We start from the raw sequence: 18,415 nt of genomic DNA, 5'->3' as shown, positions 1-18,415 counted from the left end.
GAAACAAAGTTGCTTCATACTTACTGAAGTACCAATTCTGGGTCAGCGTTTTATCCCTCGCCCATGGCCTTCATTCGTGCCACTTTTTCAGAGGGCAGCACTTCGACTCGTAACCGATGAAGAAACGAAAAGAGGAGACATCCGACCCCAACCTGAAGGGGCTCGATATTAAGTATAGAAGATGTCCGTATATCGATCTGCCATCAAATCTGAAGAAAGAGCTTGTTCGAGATTTGCTGCAATTCGAAGTTCTGTGCTACGAGGCGAATACTCTAAGAAGGCGCATGTTATATGATTAGACATGAGATGGAGAGTGTGGGAGAAAGTTGTCGATAGAGAGTCAATGGTAGGAACTGATTTCATTTTGAATGATTGAATGAACTTCCAATCAGATTCAACCAACAGCTGATGTTTCCCTCCAATTCGCAAAAGAACTTCGGCTAAACACCTCTGGTCTTGCGCTGGGTGAAGATATTCTCAAGACCCAGTTGGCCCCGTTTCTTCACTCATGGCTAGTGTACGATCCCTCACTATGTGATTTATGGGTTCGGTGTTGTCTTAAGCGGACGGACGTGCAGACCTGACTGAAGTTGCGTGTTGCCTGTCACTAGTTTAGACGTGCATGGGACAGACCCCAGAAACGACCTGACGTTCTTGTAGATGGTCCGCAGGTAGCGTACCATTCTTTGCCCTTCGCTGTCGAGGACACTGCTGATTACTTTTCTACGGCTGCCTGGGTTGAGGTAGAACAACAGCTAATCCCGGGTGAGATAATTTGCACTGAGTGAGATTAATCAACAATTTACACAACAATTTACACAACAATTTACACAACAATTTACACAACAATTTACACAACAATTTACACAACAATTTACACAACAATTTACACAACAATTTACACAACAATTTACACAACAATTTACACAACAATTTACACTGAGTGAGATTAATTAGTAATTTACACTAAGCAACAATTTACACCAACTGAACACTTCAAGGAAAGGAAGGAACGAACGAAACAAACAACAACAGCTAATCCCAGTCAACAAGAAAAGAATATCTTCTGAGTGAGATTAATTAGTAATTTACACTAAGCAACAATTTAAACCAACTGAACACTTCAAGGAAAGGAAGGAACGAACGAAACAAACAACAACAGCTAATCCCAGTCAACAAGAAAAGAATATCTTCAACCTTCTGAAGTGCACAGAGTGGGGTTCGAACCCACGCGGTCGTATGACCAGTGGATCTTAAGTCCACCCCCTTAACCACTCGGGCATCTGTGCTTCCATTAACTATTCCAGACCCCTTTTTGCGGTCCTTAACACTCGGGAACCAGCCACTCCCCGCCAAAAACTTTGTCGCAGCCATTGAGCTGTCCCTTATTGGAAACTTCGGGATGCAAATATGTACAGGCGGTTATTTAAGCTGCCAGCTCTGAACGACGAAAAAATTCTTGGGAGTCTTACTGAAATACATTGAAGCATCGACACCATCTCACGAACATTCTAGTCCATACCCATCTGCAAGTCAGACGGTTGGGGCGCGGAGAATTGGTGTGGTTTCTGAAGAGGAAAGAATTAAGGCGGCAAGATGAATTCCTTTGAGACGAATTCATTGTGAACGTCTGAATATTGAAATCTCCCGACTACGCAGTCCTGAGGAGAACGTTGCAGATCAGCAACTGGTTGATCGTTGTTCTGGTTCGCATTTCTTGAAGATGAAGGAATGTGGTGAGGGCGCACAAACTGATGGATCATCGTGAGGGTCAGTCTTCAGCCCTTTATTGAGCTTATCACTGGTTAATGAGGATAAGGAGAATCCTGGTCTTGTACCGGCACCCACATGCACCGGCAACACTGAATATCTGTAACAATGCTTCGTTCAAATCAAACAAAAGCGCTGAAACGCTCTGCGCCATTTCACTCTGCCGCATTGTCTCTCGGTTTTGCGGTGCAGCACGTGATTGGGTTGAATGGACCGATCAGTGAAACTGCTTTGGTGGGGAACGGAAAAATTTCGATTTCCCCCAATGAAGAGGTGGAGGTGAGCCAATCTGCCTGCCGCCTCATTCATGGTTTCTTTTCAGTCCATATTCTGTCAACAAATGACTCGAATTGCACAGCGGACTCAGGTAGCGTCCATTAGAACATACAAGAAAAAGCGCTTCTTCTTCGCTTCAGAGATCTCCAAATGGATTAACATTGAAATTTCAAAAACCCAAAAACGGAAAGATTGAGTTTGAAGTTCATGGAGCACCAGTAAGAAGAAAAACCGCGCATTGTTGATCAATTGTGTTTTATAGCCCCGCGAAGGATTCGTGATTACCCCTGCAGAAGAATCAGGAATTCTTGGAGCATTATTATTTGACGTAATGCAATGTAGATCGAGCGTCACTTCACTTGTTTTTTCTGCAGGACGCCTTTCTGAAATTGAAGCCACGAGAACCAACAAGATTGAGATTTAAAACTTGGGCAACAGACGTTGTGCACGAATCAGAAACGATCAATCTCTCAGCGGATCAAGCACTCAGATTGCAAACTCAGCTGAAGAAAGCTCTGGTCAGTCATGCTAGTCTGACCAGTTGATTCAAGGCCTCTATTCATTTCATTTCTCATTCGGTTTTCTTCTTCCAGAACCGATTTTTGTTGGATGATCACAAAGCTTCCGACTGCATTTGCGTTCTTTCTGGCAAGAAGGGAGATCCTTCGAGTTTAAGGGTCCAAGTTATTTCAAAGACGAGAAATTTAACAAGCGATTCCGCTCTTCTGAGGGACTTTTCACTCAATCCCAAATTGGGCGTTACGAAACGATTTCGAAACTGGATGCAGGGGATTGTACCGAAAGAACAAGGTGTTGAATTGCAAGTCTGCAATGAATCAACTGGGGCGCTCAGGAACGATTTGATGCATATCGTCAGCGAGTTTTGATTCCTCCCAAAGGAGTACATTGTGTGATATGTCTTTCATCTTTATGTTCTTTCTTTTGTCATACATGTTCACGTTCTATGATCGCAATCACGATATTAAACAGAATATCGGTATGGCGACATTGTGATTGAAAACTCGGTGATGTTGAAAGTTGTCCAAATTCGCACAAGATCAAGATCCTGGAAATCAAATTATTTGGCCCCGCTGGCAATTCAGTCTGCAATTATGAAGCCAAGCAATCAATACATAATACTACCAGGTGCTTGATTCAAATTGCGTTTCCAAGCACACTTTCATGGACCACCAAACGTTTCACGAAGAAGCGCATTTATCCAATTTGTTTGTCCAAATGGATTAAGTTATGGATCGACTACTGCATGCAGTAAGCGTCCTGGATGAAGATGATGAACAAGAGAAATGTCGACGGTCGCAGAAAATGTCGTCCATGGAAAACCGCACATTCCTGCGCGAGGGCGATTGTTCCTCTATTTCTGCGACCCCAGCAGGAAGACGATTTCCTCTTGCCCATCTCGTCCCACTTGGAAGGTAAGACTGGAGCAGTCCTCTCTGGGACATCTTTCCTCAGTTATAGCTTACAATGATTTCCCGTCGGTTGGGGAAAGAAAAGAGAAGCAACGAGACCTTCAAGTCACTTTCAAGAATGCTGTCGGGCGTCTACGTTCTACAGAAGATCCATCGAAACTGCTCCTTCCGTTGGGATTGGCGATAGAGGTTGTTGATGAGACCGGAAGAGTTCGAAAGTTCCAATCGGACAACGCGGTGGCCGTAGATCGGAATCAATTTCTGAGTGGGATTCCGAACGCGTTAACAACGCAAGAGGGTGAAGATAATAAAAATTTGAGTGAAGTTGCGGAAAATCCGATTAACGATGTGCAACGTGGTTCTGGAATTGCCAGTGAATCAGCGACACATCCATCTGCTCACCGTGAAGAGGATATTGGCACCCTCAATGATGAAGCGATTCTATCAGACGAATCGAAGCGGATGTCGTCTCTGAAAATTGACTCCGACCAGCATGATCTCAGCTGTCCAGCAGCTGGTCAAGCACAGGATGCGAGTCATGTCGAGGGCAGCAGTCCAGCAGCTGGTCAAACACAGGATGCGAGTCATGTCGAGGGCAGTAGTCCAGCAGCTGGTCAAGCACAGAATTTAGTGGAGAAACTTCTTGAGGTGTCTAGAGAAGCAACATCGCCTACAGCACTTGCGGCGTCATTGCAGCGAATATATGAAAGTATTAAGCGCTACGCTATGAACGCAGCCGATTGCCCGGAAAAAAAGCGTCAGATTGCATTTATCGCGCTTGCCGTTGCGGCTGCATTGACTCCAATTCTTCTGGTTTGTTGTGCACGGAAGGGATGTTGTCGTCGGAAGAGGAAGAGAACTCGGAAGAGTGTGGAAAGTGACGAGTAAGTTGGATCAGATCTTCAACATTGATAGCACATCGACAGGGTTGTTCAGTTAATAACCTTCTCCATCAGGACGAAAACTCTCGTTGCAGAGACCAAATTCTCTAGTAGCGCTGCTCCCTTGAAGAATCAGGACATTTCTCAGAACAGTGAAGCATGGACCATGGTGGATTGTCCGCACCGCAAGTCTCCTCCGCCTTGCTGCCTGCATGAGCACCCCCACAAGAAGGAACACTCTAGTACCGACAATCATGTTCCTCAATGCCCCCGTCATGGCTGCATCACTCGAATACGAAAAAAGGATAGAAGCTTCCCAGCATTGATGTCTACGTGATTGATGATGAAGTCAACACGACAAACATTTTAGAGTCTTTCTTATTCGCGTCTTTTTTAAGGAGTGGATGAACTTTTGTGTTCAGCAATTTTTCTTGTTTCTGCACCGACATGCAAATAATGAACCTGGCGCTTCACTGAAGCAGAATAGAAGATGGCAGCAGAGAAAGCTGCAGCCGTAACGGGCCAGTTGAAGCCCTCAACCCTTCCGCTGAATAAGAACATTCGCTTCTCGGAAATCTTCTCCACAGGACGTTACTTAGAACTTCCAAATTATGTTCGCCAGCCACTTTGGAGATCGTGGTGGGAGGCACAATTCAACAGTAGAACGTTTCTTCTTTTTGGTAAAAGCTGGATGGCAGCTGCGAGTCTTGTGATGTTCCTTTATTGGACGAGATTGTTTGGTACGCTCTGTCAACGTGTGCATAGGGACCTATCATCACCGTTATTCCTAGTTAGAATAGTCGAAATAGATTTTGGTGTTTCGTGAAGATAATGCAGCGAGTAGCGCGTGTCATTTCTCGTTCTCGCAGATCCCCCCCCTAAGGAGCGTCTTGACAAATACTGGTTCAATTCACGTATGTGGAGAATGTTTTCCTCCATTTCTCTATTCTATTTTCCTCCACTTCTTTATTCTGATTTCCAGCAAAATTCCGCATCTTAACGGCATTTCACAATCCAACGAAGCGTCCAGCGTATAAAATTTCTTGTTTAACGCATAATACGCGCTATTATCATCGTGGTATCGACCATCCATTTGGTAAGCCGTTTTTAGAAAAGCTTAGAAAGAAATGCTCTAGAAGAGAAGCTTTAGAAGAGAAGCTTTAGAAGAGAAGCTTTAGAAGAGAAGCTTTAGAAGAGATCTCCTTAGAACACGTTTAGCAAGCTCTCTTTGGTGCTTAAGAAGCGCGTCTTGAGAACAGATGTCCCTTATTATTCATTTGTCAATTTCAAGGTATGAATGAATGGAAGGATAATCTGTTTAAATTGCAAGAACAGTTTCTTATTGATCAACACCCAGGGGTTCAATACCCACATGTATATCGCCAGTTCAACAAAGTTCAAACACCTGATGTGCTCAAGGTGAGCGTTCTCAACCTCTTTCCCCTTTCATCCACTTCTATATCTTCCTTCATACCATCATCCCTCCTCTGTCCCTTCCCATCAGGTTCCTATCTATCCAGCTCCCGCCAAGATACCTGAAGCACACCATTAATACATTTTTTCTATTCGAGTACACGGTGTTGAGATGCATGTCCGTCCCTCGCCATCTTTTATATTGTTCCAGGACTGAACTTTAAAAACAGTCAACCCAGTTCTGACCACACACACCCATCAGGTTTTTTGGTTCCCATGGAGTCTTCCCCAAGCCTTGATGGATCCAATATCCTTCACCAGCTGAATCTCTATGACATGCCACACCAAGCGAAGGGGTTCTTGTTGGAGCGTTTCTCCACTGGAAGCCCGATGCTCGATCTTGCACTTGGTGGCGTGGTGTTCCTCATTATAATGCGGATAACTAGCAGTTCTGCACAAACTGATTTTTTCAGCCTTTTCGGTTCCATCTTTCATAAACTCCTAGAGCGTCTTTTCAGCTATCGGAATAAAGGTGAAATTGAATTTCTTATCGAGCAAGTCAATCAGGTGTCAAATTGCTTCACCCCAACTTACCGAGCAATTATGTTTAAACTGGGAACAATAAAAAGCGAGCAAGTGTGGAGATTTAAAGAGAAGAGGCTCGAATGGTACGACAACAGCGAATGTAAGAACATGAAGGAGTGCTTGTATCAAGTACTACAAACAGAGCCGATAGAAGTGGAACAGGATGTCTGGGTCAAGTGAGTTGATTGCAGCGTTTTTAATGACCCTCTGTCTATCACAAAAGATATTGAAGATGTCATGACTTTCTGTGTTGGACGATTCTATTATGGACTGATTTTTTAGATGCGAGGAAAAATCTGAGGACCGCCCAACTAGTGGGGGAAACCAGGTGATGTACGTTGTAACGTACAAGGTCTGCGTCTATTCGAAGAAGCAAACCGTCCACTATCTAAAAAAAGTTGTGGATAGATGGTTGAAAGAGTACAAGGACTACAAACGGGATCAACTCAGTGGAAAACAACTCATCTTTATGGTGCGATTTCCCGAACAAGATTTTAATAATAACAACAGCACGCCAACTGAAGATGTTCAATTCTCAACATTTAAAACGTTTCGCTCTTTTGATAATTTGTTCTTCGAAAAAAAGGACGAGGTTCTGCACGACATCAATTTTTTCTTACATGAAAAAGAATGGCATAAAAAAAGGGGATTGCCAGATTCATTGGGTAAGAGTTTTCTTTGATATCTTTTATTGGTGATGATGATGATGATTCAGGGATACTTTGTTATGGAGTGCCGGGATGTGGGAAGACGTCATTCATTAAAGCTTTACTGAAAAAGACCAATCGCCATGGAGTTATCTTTTCTGTCAATCGCCAAACAAGACTCGAATCTATTGAGAAATTGATGAGAAGTGAAGTTCTTTGTGATTTCCCAATTCCCCAAGATCAACGCGTTTATATTCTAGAAGATATTGACGCTATGGGAGATTTGGTAACAAAGAGAGTCAATCCTACTGACGACAAGCCAGAGGAGGAAATGGATGATGAAGGTATGAATTTAATCGATGTCGACTGGATTGATTGATTCTCATGCAAATATCCGAGATTGATGATGCGGACGAGTTTCTTCGTTTTTCCTGATCTGTTTTTTTTTTCAGCGAAGAAGGAAGTTATCACTCGAGAAAAAGAGGAAGAAATTTTTGAACGTCAATTATTCAAATGGCTTAAATACGGCATCAGCAAATCTTCGGATCATCATTTGGGATTTTTTCTGAATCTTCTCGACGGTTTGATTGAAACTCCGGGACGTATAATCGTGATGACCACAAATCATATCGAAAATTTGGGTGAGTTCATTTTTGTTAATGATCATTTTTTCGAGTGTCATCGTGTCATTGTTTCGAGTGTCATTGTTTCGAGTGATTGTTTCGAGTGATTGTTTCGAGTGTCATTGTTGGTCCTTCAGATCCCGCACTGATTCGTCCTGGTCGCATTGACATCAATATAGAGTTTGTTAAGTGCAGCAGAGTGATTGTTAAACAGATCATTTCTCATTTCTATAATAGAGGAATCGATGATTGGGAACTGGATGAAGAAGTGACTGATGATCAGATTACTCCAGCAGAACTGACGCAAATTTGCCGGGCAAATAAATTTGAGTTCGATGGAGCTCTACATGATCTTAACAAGTGGATGGCGGCGAAGAAACGAAGTCTAGAAGAGCAGAATATCGAACCAGTCGAAGTTACTGGTGATGTTGAGGCTAAGGATGAAGATGCATCACGTCCTGATGACACCATGGCTCTAAGAGCAGATTGAAGTGAGTTAATGTTTGGTGTGAATTTATGGCGATATTTGCAGGATGTTGCTACGACTGACAACTCTCCACATATTTCTGATGAAGCTCATATGTCACCAACGACCGAGAAATCTCTACTAGCTGCATGGACTGATGAATAGATAATAACAGTGTCCGTTTTTTTGGTATAAATATTTACTTGATTTCTGAGGCCCCATTGATAATCCATGATGGATACCCCAAGCTTCGTGAATTGTGCTTAGTATCAGATGAGTCACCATGCTATTCACAGAAGCATCACCTGTGGGACTTCAGGTAAACCAGTTCTCGGGAATATTCAACTAAAATGGCCGTCGCTAGAAGAGGTACGTGGGAATCTGTCTTTTGTTTTTGTTCCTCTCTTTCCCTTCTTTTTACTAATTTATGCATTTTCAGTCGCCACTTTCCTTCTGTTTCTAATTTTGATGCTCTTTGCTTTCGTCACAGTGGCTCACACTCAGAAAGCATGGTAGGCTCTTTCACCTCAGGCGTTCTATCTTCATTTTTCACATCGTGCAGGATTTTTGCCGCCGCTATCACAGCTACAATGCTAATTGTAGATTTTGCCTTATCAGTGCAAATCAGTTTATCTATGACCCTTTCTACCAGTAAGTTCGAGATACATCATTTTCTTGGTCTGATTCTGTTCGTCTCTTTCGTGTTCACTGTCCTCATTCATATCTTCCCTCAAAATTTTCATACTCTTTGCTTTATTTGCAGTAATTGGGAAAAACGAATAACCCCCAAATACTAAACGTCTACAAATACAAACTCACTTATTGGACATTTTCTTACTTTTCCTGATATTTTTTGGACCATGACTGGTTCTGAGTCAAAACAGTTACACGAAAAAAAACTCTCTCAAAAGGGCATTCAAGACCAAATGAGTCACAATCGCGGCCCACAATCACTCCGCTATGGTTCCTTATCAAAGTGTTGAGGTATTCGCGATATTTTCTTCACTCTCCAATCTATCTTTTGATGTTCAGGAACAACAACTCCATCCACGACAGCAACAGTATTTCGATCCATTCACTTCTCTCAGAGGTTTTGAGGATCCATTTGGACCGTCGCTGTTTGGACCCTCAAGCCCTGTTTCCACGTTCATCGGGCATATTCGATATGGTAGACCATCGCTCGTTGATGGACTCCTCTCCCTTGGGACGAAGCATGGACAGTATGGTGTCATCGATGTCTGGTTTCAGTGATATGGGACGAGGTAGCGGAAGTTATTCTTCACAAGGCAAGTTCGAAACAACAAATCATGAGTCACTTGATTCTATTCAGTAATGGTGATGAGCTCTACAGTGGGACCAGACGGACGCTCTCATGTTGAAAAATACGCAAAGTCTACAAGTGGAAATACACAACACCGTGTGAGTCATCTTCTATTGATGTGTATGTGTGTATGAAGATAGCTGTTGATACATACAGATAGATATACAGATAGATATACAAATAGATATACAAATAGATATACATATACAAATAGATATTCAAATACCATTGACATATAGAAACTCGATTGATTGTTAATAATCTGTGTCTTCAGATTCGGGAAACTAAGGAAGCTTATAGCAACAGCGCTGACGGGATAGACAGATTATTGTGGGAGCGTCAACTTCAAGATCGGGGACGGCGTTTTGTTCAAGAGAAAAACAGAGGCACTGGGGTTTGTCACACCGATCACTCAACTTTTGTTGACGTGTTTTTATTTTCAGGAAGTCGTTTCAAACGATGAAATTGCTGGAATGTCGCGAGATGATGAATGCGAAATATTCGATACAGATTGGAATCGTGCAGCACGACAACATCTACCAATCAGATCTGGATCGTCATTGATGCAATTTGGAGATCATGAAGGCCGATTTTCAACAACACGACAACAACCCCGACAGATAGAAGCAGCAGATGTCAGTGATCGTCCCTCAAGGCGGAGCCACAGATCAAGTCACGGTCAGCGCTACGCTTAAAGATTAATTTTAACCGAATATGAGTCTATCCTCATTATTTTCATTTATGATTAAACATTGCATGGTTCAAGAAAACGAGCTTTTGACGTTGGGATCAAACACAACATCAAATTCAATCATTTATTCTCTTTTAATAGTTTATTCTGGTTTTTTGGTAGTAGTCCTAATACAATGCTCCAACGCGAGACCCCGAGCCCTTCCTCTGCGGGTCTTTCCTCTGGACTTGATCCGTACATCGATCAGCATTTACTTTTTAAACAGCTCGATGAAGACTTCTCTCCAAGTTACAACGGACATAAACAACCACCAATCGAGAGCAAGCCGAAAGATGTAGTTGTGTTACAGAAACAATCAGCATCCCATTTGAGCCATCTGAGTTCAACAGTTTTCACACCAACTCCAGAGCCTACTGCGGCAAATTATGTCGCTGAATTTGTAGTAACCGGCGTCATTGTTTTTTGTAGCAGGGGGAACATTCTGTGCTCTTCTCTTCTCCATATCGCCGCTGAAAACATTTCCAATGCAAATTGTTTGCGCCACTCAATATTCAGGTTTTCTACTCGCGATCTCTTCCTTCCTATCGTTTTTTCAACACAGCGCTGTCCCAATTCTAACGCTATTTATTCGTTCACATCAATCCGATGGGATGACTTCAACCAGTCAATCATCACTGCAATCAATCATTGTAGATCTCCCACTTCTTTTATCGCTCATTTTTTGTATCTCTCTTTGCAGTTTTGCAACGTTTCTCCTCCAGTCATCATTGCGTCTCATCGCATCTCTGACGTATTCATGGCTTGTTCTTCACTCGCTGCTTGTGATATTCACAACACTTCAAAATGCTTCGGAGATTTTCGAGAATTCAAACAAATCTTCATTTGAAGAGGCGCATGCTAGAAGGGCGGTTATGCCAGAAGCACCCCAATCTGAAATCCACCTATCATCTTACAACCAGCCCTGTGGGGATCTCACGACAGAAGCTCTGATACCGAATACACGCAACTCAACTGCAAATTGTGTTTTCGCGCATCTCTCGAGAACAGAAGTGCTTCTTCTTTTTGTCGATGGATCAATTCGTGCGATGAAACTGTTTCTATTTGCGCTCGTCTCCCTTAACTTTTATTTTTTCGTTTTCCCTCCAAGCCATCTTCACTTTGACTAAATGGACCAGGACTAGGAAGAACTTGGTACGCATGAGGCCTCTACTCATCCTGAATCATTAAATCGAATGGGTGGAGGAAAGCTGCTCGTTCCATCAGATGTCACTCTTCTTGAGGAGAAGTACACGACGGGAAGGCGCCGACTCCGTATTGGAGAACGCATCGGGTTAATGGGTGAGTCAAATAGAGAGGGTTCAGAAATAACAATTGAGGCAGTTCATGACAAGAGGGGTTCTGGAAATTATAGTAGACGATAAGATATTATAGTAAACGCGATGGATGGACATTTATCTTCCTCTAGGGATCCTTCCAATGTTTCATGCGCGTTACACGAAACTGGATCGCTCGGATTATCGACGCATCTTATCGAGAAATTTTGGGGCAGCCACCGAAACAACGCAGCAAGATCAAGAAATATTGGAAATATTGAAAACGCGTCAAAAATCAGTCAGAAAGAGGGTGAGCGGAATATTCCGATGACAACAATGAATATGGATCAGTATTGTTGTCTTCTGGTTGTTCCAACAAAGGAATAATTATTATCTCCTTAGGTTGTTTCACAGTCATATATGTGGGCAACTGTGGATATCGCAACATTGATGACATGGTAGGATCCCATAAACATTTCTATCTTTCCAAGTTATTGTTGTCTCTTTCATGATCTACTCTTTAATTCTAATGATTGTTATTTGTTTAGGTTTTCGATACGTCATTATGATTATAAGTCGAAGGCTATCATTCTTCCATTCGTTGCTTATGGAGCTTCATTTGTTGGTCGATGGACTGGTGACTTGGTCACTGGACGGTAAGAATTCTCTCTCTATTATTTTATCTTTTCTCTTTGTTCTGGTGATTTTCTATTCTTCGAGTCTCTCTAATGATTGTTCTCACAGATGGAAGGAATACGGGCGAGACAGATTTCTGGGAGAATTACCATCCAAACAGTACTATGTCCCAATTTCCCAATAATTCTCAAACACCCTGTCCCAATTTCCTAATCAAGACCCTTTTTCATTTACTTAGCAAACTCGAAAGTTCAAAATCGATTTGCGTTTATATTGTAGATTTATGACACGCAACGTTGATTGAAACAAAAAATAGAAACGTGAGCAATTTTTCAAACACCCGGATATTGAAATTGCAGCGCAAACTCTTCAACTCGGCCCCTCAAGGCTGCAAGGCCAGAGTGCGACACCATTGCACCCAAAAAGTCGTTCAATTTCTTCCCAGATGTCCCTGCAATAGAGGAGTGTCATCAACAACTGCCATCTACACAATAACTATCATCAACACAACAACTAGCATCAACTCGATGTTACCTTGAATCTCGACGCATAAGTTTGCACAATCAATCAAAATATCTCCAATCATCACCATGTCACTTTCCGAACATCCTCTTGTTGTCATTGCAGGAGTCCCAATTCGGACACCGCTGGGGTTCAGCGCTGATTGATCTCCCGGAACTGTATTTTTATTGAGCGAAATTCCTACAGCTTCTGCTAATTTCTCGAATTTGGATCCTAGAGTGACAAAGTTACGGCATTCCATTGCCTTTACGCTCACCGGTAATCCCAAGGGGGCGCAAGTCCCAAAGAATCAAATGGTTGTCGGTTCCTCCCGTCACGAGAGTCTGTCCTCGTCCAAGCAAATGCTTCGCCAAAGCGCGTGCGTTCGCCACAACCTGTTTGGCATAAACGGTCCATTCTGGTGTTTGCGACCCTGAAATAAGCACGCAGAATTGATTGAACGCGAAATGTGTTTGATCCCTTAACAAATATCAATAGGAGGTCTAGCGCGCTTCACTTTTTACCTCCCTCATTTGCGTTGCTATAGCTGCTATTTGGTGGTTATGCGGGCCGCCCTGTAACCCTGGGAAGACTGCTTGATCGATTTTATCTTTCCATCTTTCCCTAATCGATCCCTATTGAAAAAAATCAGTCCACTTCGAGGCCCTCTTAAGTCTTGTGTGTTGTTGTAGTGACGACATCACAATGAGGGAAAGGAGACTGATGAACACCAGCAGCTACCAAACCAGCAATATGGGCGATATCGGCCATCAACATTGCTCCAACATCATCAGCAATTTTTCGAAACATCCCAAAATCAATTTCCCTAATAGAGACCAATATTGAAAAAAATAGATTTGGGACGATTGGGACAGCCTTATTCGATTCATCAGCAATTGCATTTCATTCACCTTGCATACGCTGAAGCTCCGCAAATGATCAACTTGGGACGAAAGATTAGAGCTGTATTCCGAAGATTTTCGAAATCAATTAATCCTGTTTTTTCGCTAACTTGATAAGGAAGAGACTCGAAGAAGATGGACGTTGCTGAAATCTTTTTCTTGGGGGTATAGAATCCATGAGTAAGATGACCGCCATCAGGGAGTCCCCAAACCCATAATTCGATCATGAGGTTGGAGAAGACCTGAATAAACGGAAGTGTGGACAACAAGCACTGGTACTGACGTACGAGTAGACAGCGAAACCATCAGACTGTTAAATGCCTTCCCTACCTGTATAAACAGCAAAGTTGGCTGGAGATCCAGAGTATGGTTGAACATTGGACATCCCAAACATTCTTGTCAAGAGAAAATGCTTCAAGGCACCGGGATTTACACAATAATTCAATTTTATCGATGACTTCATTTCCTCCATAATAGCGAGCTAATGGTTGCCCCTCACTGTATTTATTCGTCAGACAAGAACCAAGACAATCCAAAACTGCACGACTTGTGAATTCTGAGCGAAACATTGGAACATCGATTCATCATTGGGATATCGATTCATTGGAACGTCGATTATGGGAAACTAAAGATAATGTCCATTTCGTAGTCTTACTAAAGATAATGTCCATTTCGTAGTCTTACCTCCGACGCAATCAATTCAATTCCGCGTATTTGTCTTTGTTTCTCTTGTTCGACAAGCGCAGCCAGTTCCGGATCCGCGACATCCAGTGGCGTATTAAGAATCTTGTCGTTAAACATTTGTCTGATGTCACTCTGAATGATCCTAGTCAATAAGTTCAGAGTAGGTCTGCATTTGGCGTCTCGTGTGGAAAAGATCAATGAAAAAGTCTCCTGCAAGTAGAACATTTATTCGACTTGAGAGCCATCGTCTAACACATTTCGAGTCGCCTTCTAAATATTCAGCCTTCGATTTGTCCTCCAGTCGATCAGCCCTCTGGCTCCTCTAATCGATCAGCCTCTGGCTCCTCTAATCGATCAGCCACTGGCTCCTCTAATCGATCAGCCTTTGGCTTCTCTAGCCTGTACAGCCTTCTCTAAATCTTCATTCTTCGAACCATCAACAGGAGGAGCAACGGGAGCTTCGGGAATTTTTAGTACAACTGGGGGTCTGCGAGGAATCCGCGACGCAACAGTAAATCCTCTAGAATTCGAATGTTTTGGGAAAACAATATTAAACAAGTCGTCGTAACATTCGACGAAATGCACTGTAAGCCCCGCCTGATGACGAGCAAACAGATAAATAAGAGTCAATTTCATATAAATAAGAGTCATTTCATATAAATAAGAGTCATTTCATATAAATAAGAGTCATTTCATATAAATAAGGAGTCATTTCATATAAAATAAGAGTCATTTCATATAAATAAGAGTCATTTCATATAAATAAGAGTCATTTCATATAAATAAGAGTCATTCATATAAATAAGAGTCATTTCATATAAATAAGAGTCATTTCATATCATAAATGGTGGTTACCTTGACGTTGTCACTAAGCTCCTCGAAGTCTTTGAGATTGTCCAGCGGGAATACGAGATTCTTCATGAAGCAAGAGATCATGACCCAAAGCACATTCAGAATTATCTCACCTTTACATTTTCTCGTTTTGCCGCAATCACTTTTTCCTTCACTCCTCCGATCTTTATCACTTTCCCTGTTAAAGTTAATTCTCCAGTCATCGCAACATCTTCAATGATTGGCTCTTTCAATGCTAATGAAATCAGAGATGTTGCCATCGTGATTCCGGCAGATGGACCGTCTTTAGGAGTTGCGCCCTCAGGAATGTGAAGATGGATTTGAGCCTGAAACACAAACATCAAAGAGTAAAACAAATGATAGGGAATAACTGTGATAGTCATGTCCTTCTTTGAGTTGTTGATATCATCGCTATTGGGGTAGTCCATTGATAGACGCGTACCTCATCCAGATAACGATTTTCAGGAGCGAATTCAGAAAGGAAATATTTTGCGAATGACAACGCGATCTGACAACTCTCACTCATAACTCCCCCTAATTGTCCAGTTACACGAAAATGGCCCCGATCGGTGGCTTGCCTCAGAAGAGGACTTTGACGATTTTGACGACTTTGATGTCCTCGACGGCGTGGTAACCTCTTTTTCGTCAACGTTCCTCTTCATCACTCGAAGAGTCGCTTTCTACAGGATTTGTATGATCCGGTATGACCCTTCCCTGTGCTTCAACGAAAAGGGTTTGCGCCACCCATTTGAGTCCATGCAAGTCCCATAATGACACCAGGTGGCGTTTTCGCAAAAGACGGTCCGACTGAAACGGTGGCTGTCCCAAAAACGTCGTTCAAATTGGAAAGATCAACAGTTTGCTTCTCGACGGATTTTCTGTGAAAACAAAAAAGAGATGATTTTTTCTGCGAAGGTTTGAGAGATTTACCGAACAATTTGTAATGCAACTTTTCTGAATATCTTCTCGATATTTTGCTCAAATTTCTCACTCCAGCTTCTCTTGCATAATCTGCAACAATCTTCTCCAAGACCTAGAATGACACAGACTGTTAATGCTACGATCTCTACATGTATAGATCGCGACCACGTATACATGTATGGATAGATAGAGGACAATAAACATGTATATATGGGGAATGAACTCTCATCTATAAACTGACAGGTCCTTTGATTTCAATCTTCTCTTCATTCACGCCTGTTTCAGAAATCACTTGCGGAATCAAATATTGTTCAGCAATTGCTAATTTCTCTTCCTTTATATAACCTGCTAATCGAACGATCTCCATACGATCTAGCAATGGAGACGGAATGGAATCGGTCGCATTTGCGGAACATAAGAAAAGAACTTTCGAGAGATCGACGGGGAAGATCGACGTAATGATCTCTAAAAAGAGAGTAGATAAACGAATCATCACTCGAATAAGAACATCGACACCAATCATTCATTCATTACAACATGGATCCTCAGTTGAACCAAACGCTACCTGAAACTATTGTTTTGTTGAGGGTCCAGAATCTCTAGAAGTGCAGAAGCAGGATCCCCTCGGAAATCTTTACCCTGTAAGCAAACGGACATAAACAACCCTTTTTGAATCAAAAGTAACTCATACTACAAAAATTGGAAGCTTCAATCAATAAATAAATTAGCATACCAGCTTGTCAATTTCATCTAAGAGTATGACTGGATTGATTGCTTTGGTTTCCTTCAGAGCTTGGATGAATTTTCCTGGCATTGCGCTGACGTAAGTACGTCCGATGCCCTCGTAATTCTGCGACATCTGATAGGCCGCCTGAAAACACGCAGTGACAATGGATTACAGAGAAAGTCGACTGCCATCTACATCTATTACACATATTTCCATTCATCCACGATTCTATGCCTCATCATTGTATCCCTCCCACTGTCATCGTTGTATGCCTCTATCATTTACTCACCCAATGAAAATCTATAAAACTTGCGATCAAGAGCTTTTGCTATGGATTTCCCAATTGATGTTTTTCCAACTCCTGGAGGTCCAACTAGACAAACTATCTTCCCCCGTGTGTCTTTCTTCAAAATATTGACAGCCATTAATTCGAGGAGACGATCTTTAACGTCTTGTAATCCGTAATGATCCGCATCAAGAATCTTCTGAGAAGCAAACAAAAACCTTAAATACTTCGAAAAACCAGTTTGTATCAAACGGATGAGAAGCGAATGAATTAAATGCGTGCATCGGACGTACAGCAGCTTTCTCAATGTCCTCATTATCTACTGTGGTTACGCCCCAGGGTATTTGGGTGAGCCACTCAAGATAAGTACGGCAAATATTGAATTCCGCTGATGAAGGTTCCAGTGAAGATAAACGACTCAATTCGTGATCAATCACCTGAATAAACAGATCAAAGTAGAAAAGGTCAAATGGGATACTTAGTTATCAAATGGGATCCTCAGTTGTCCATCATCAAATGGGATCCCCAGTTGTCCATCATCAATTGGGATCCTCAGATTGTCCAATCTTACTTTCGATGCATCTTCAGGAATCGTTCTTCCTTCTATCGCGTCTCTGAAGGATTGAAGAATCGATTGTTTGTCATCTTTCTCTAATCCAAGTTCTTTCTTAATATATTTCATTTGTTCGGTCAAAACATATCTACAGAAGAAGAATAATAAAGAGGAAGCATCCAAACAGAAATGCAAAATGACAATGAATCAACAGTAACAAATGTCAACAGATACGGGAGTCCGCTCGTTCAGTGGGCTGGAACTCCGAAGTCAGACGGATATAAATATCAAGAAACTAACTTTCTCTGCTCCTTCGATAATTTTTCTTCTACTTCGTGTCTAACGCGATTTTGCAATTTTGAGAATTCAAATCTTTTTTTACAATTTCAAGAACAAGAAGCATTCGACGATTCAAATCAAGTTCCTAGAAACCAAAAAACTGAGTGGATATTCAGAATCGCGTCACCCACTTGCAAAACAGTTTGCAATTCTTCCCTCTTTGCGAAAGACATTCCAGCCACTAAGTCAGTTAATTTTGATGGGAAGTCGAGATTATAGTATTTGATGACCTGAAGAGAGAAAAGGTGTTCGCTGTTTCTTTCTTTTGGGACAACCAGAATTGTCTTTCGTCGATGGAACTTGTAAATCTCGTGATGAAATTTTTTCTCGCTATTATCTGTGATGACTGTCACTATTATCTTTGATGACTCTCACTATTATCTTTGATGACTCTCAGTATTATCTTTGATGACTCTCACTATGAACTTTGATGACTCTCGCTATCATCTTTGTTGACTCTCGCTATATCTTTGATGACTCTCGCTTATTATTCTTTAGGTGACTCTCCTACCTGATCAAAATGCTCCTTATAAAAAAAGGAAGTCGTAAGAAGTTCTTTCATCGTTGCAACGATTTCGAGATGGACGGCCTTCAATTC

The 18,415-nt window shown here is 41.9% G+C and overlaps 4 protein-coding genes and 1 non-coding gene across 5 annotated transcripts; 2 read left to right on the top strand and 3 right to left on the bottom strand.

Annotated features, from left to right (window-relative positions):
• Positions 1 to 1,206: 1,206 nt before the first annotated feature.
• On the bottom strand, positions 1,207 to 1,289 carry Trnal-uaa (transfer RNA leucine (anticodon UAA)). The gene has a single exon. It is a non-coding gene; the product is annotated as a tRNA-Leu (tRNA).
• Positions 1,290 to 6,463: 5,174 nt separating this feature from the next.
• On the top strand, positions 6,464 to 8,115 carry LOC129617050 (uncharacterized). Its single transcript, XM_055532493.1, has 5 exons — positions 6,464 to 6,531; positions 6,638 to 7,020; positions 7,071 to 7,346; positions 7,455 to 7,643; positions 7,763 to 8,115. Exons 1-5 carry the CDS (start codon positions 6,464 to 6,466, stop codon positions 8,113 to 8,115), a joined length of 1,269 nt encoding a protein of 422 aa, XP_055388468.1.
• Positions 8,116 to 9,423: 1,308 nt separating this feature from the next.
• LOC129617049 (myeloid leukemia factor 1-like) lies at positions 9,424 to 10,107 on the top strand. Its single transcript, XM_055532492.1, has 3 exons — positions 9,424 to 9,510; positions 9,687 to 9,806; positions 9,856 to 10,107. The coding sequence occupies exons 1-3, from the start codon at positions 9,424 to 9,426 to the stop codon at positions 10,105 to 10,107; spliced, it is 459 nt and encodes a 152-aa protein (XP_055388467.1).
• Positions 10,108 to 12,384: 2,277 nt separating this feature from the next.
• LOC129617047 (uncharacterized) lies at positions 12,385 to 14,256 on the bottom strand. The gene is given in 11 exon segments (XM_055532491.1): positions 12,385 to 12,503; positions 12,587 to 12,787; positions 12,831 to 12,986; positions 13,071 to 13,172; positions 13,175 to 13,228; positions 13,231 to 13,379; positions 13,465 to 13,661; positions 13,663 to 13,697; positions 13,786 to 13,834; positions 13,836 to 14,013; positions 14,141 to 14,256. Coding segments are annotated over 11 exon segments (1,356 nt in total).
• Positions 14,257 to 14,517: 261 nt separating this feature from the next.
• LOC129617046 (lon protease homolog, mitochondrial-like) lies at positions 14,518 to 18,403 on the bottom strand (the record flags this gene model as incomplete). Its single annotated transcript, XM_055532490.1, is given in 19 exon segments — positions 14,518 to 14,736; positions 14,995 to 15,054; positions 15,105 to 15,317; positions 15,434 to 15,628; positions 15,731 to 15,869; positions 15,922 to 15,964; positions 15,967 to 16,024; positions 16,154 to 16,357; positions 16,359 to 16,377; positions 16,478 to 16,551; positions 16,646 to 16,744; positions 16,746 to 16,783; positions 16,929 to 17,124; positions 17,219 to 17,362; positions 17,497 to 17,626; positions 17,779 to 17,848; positions 17,851 to 17,902; positions 17,949 to 18,047; positions 18,329 to 18,403. Coding segments are annotated over 19 exon segments (2,127 nt in total), but the record flags the coding sequence as incomplete, so codon positions are not given.
• Between the last annotated feature and the right edge of the window lie 12 nt (positions 18,404 to 18,415).

Source organism: Condylostylus longicornis, unplaced genomic scaffold, assembly GCF_029603195.1.
Source record: "Condylostylus longicornis isolate FDR11 unplaced genomic scaffold, ASM2960319v2 ptg000396l, whole genome shotgun sequence".
Classification (NCBI taxonomy): Eukaryota; Metazoa; Arthropoda; class Insecta; order Diptera; family Dolichopodidae; genus Condylostylus; species Condylostylus longicornis.
This window is presented reverse-complemented; position numbering and strand designations above follow the sequence as displayed.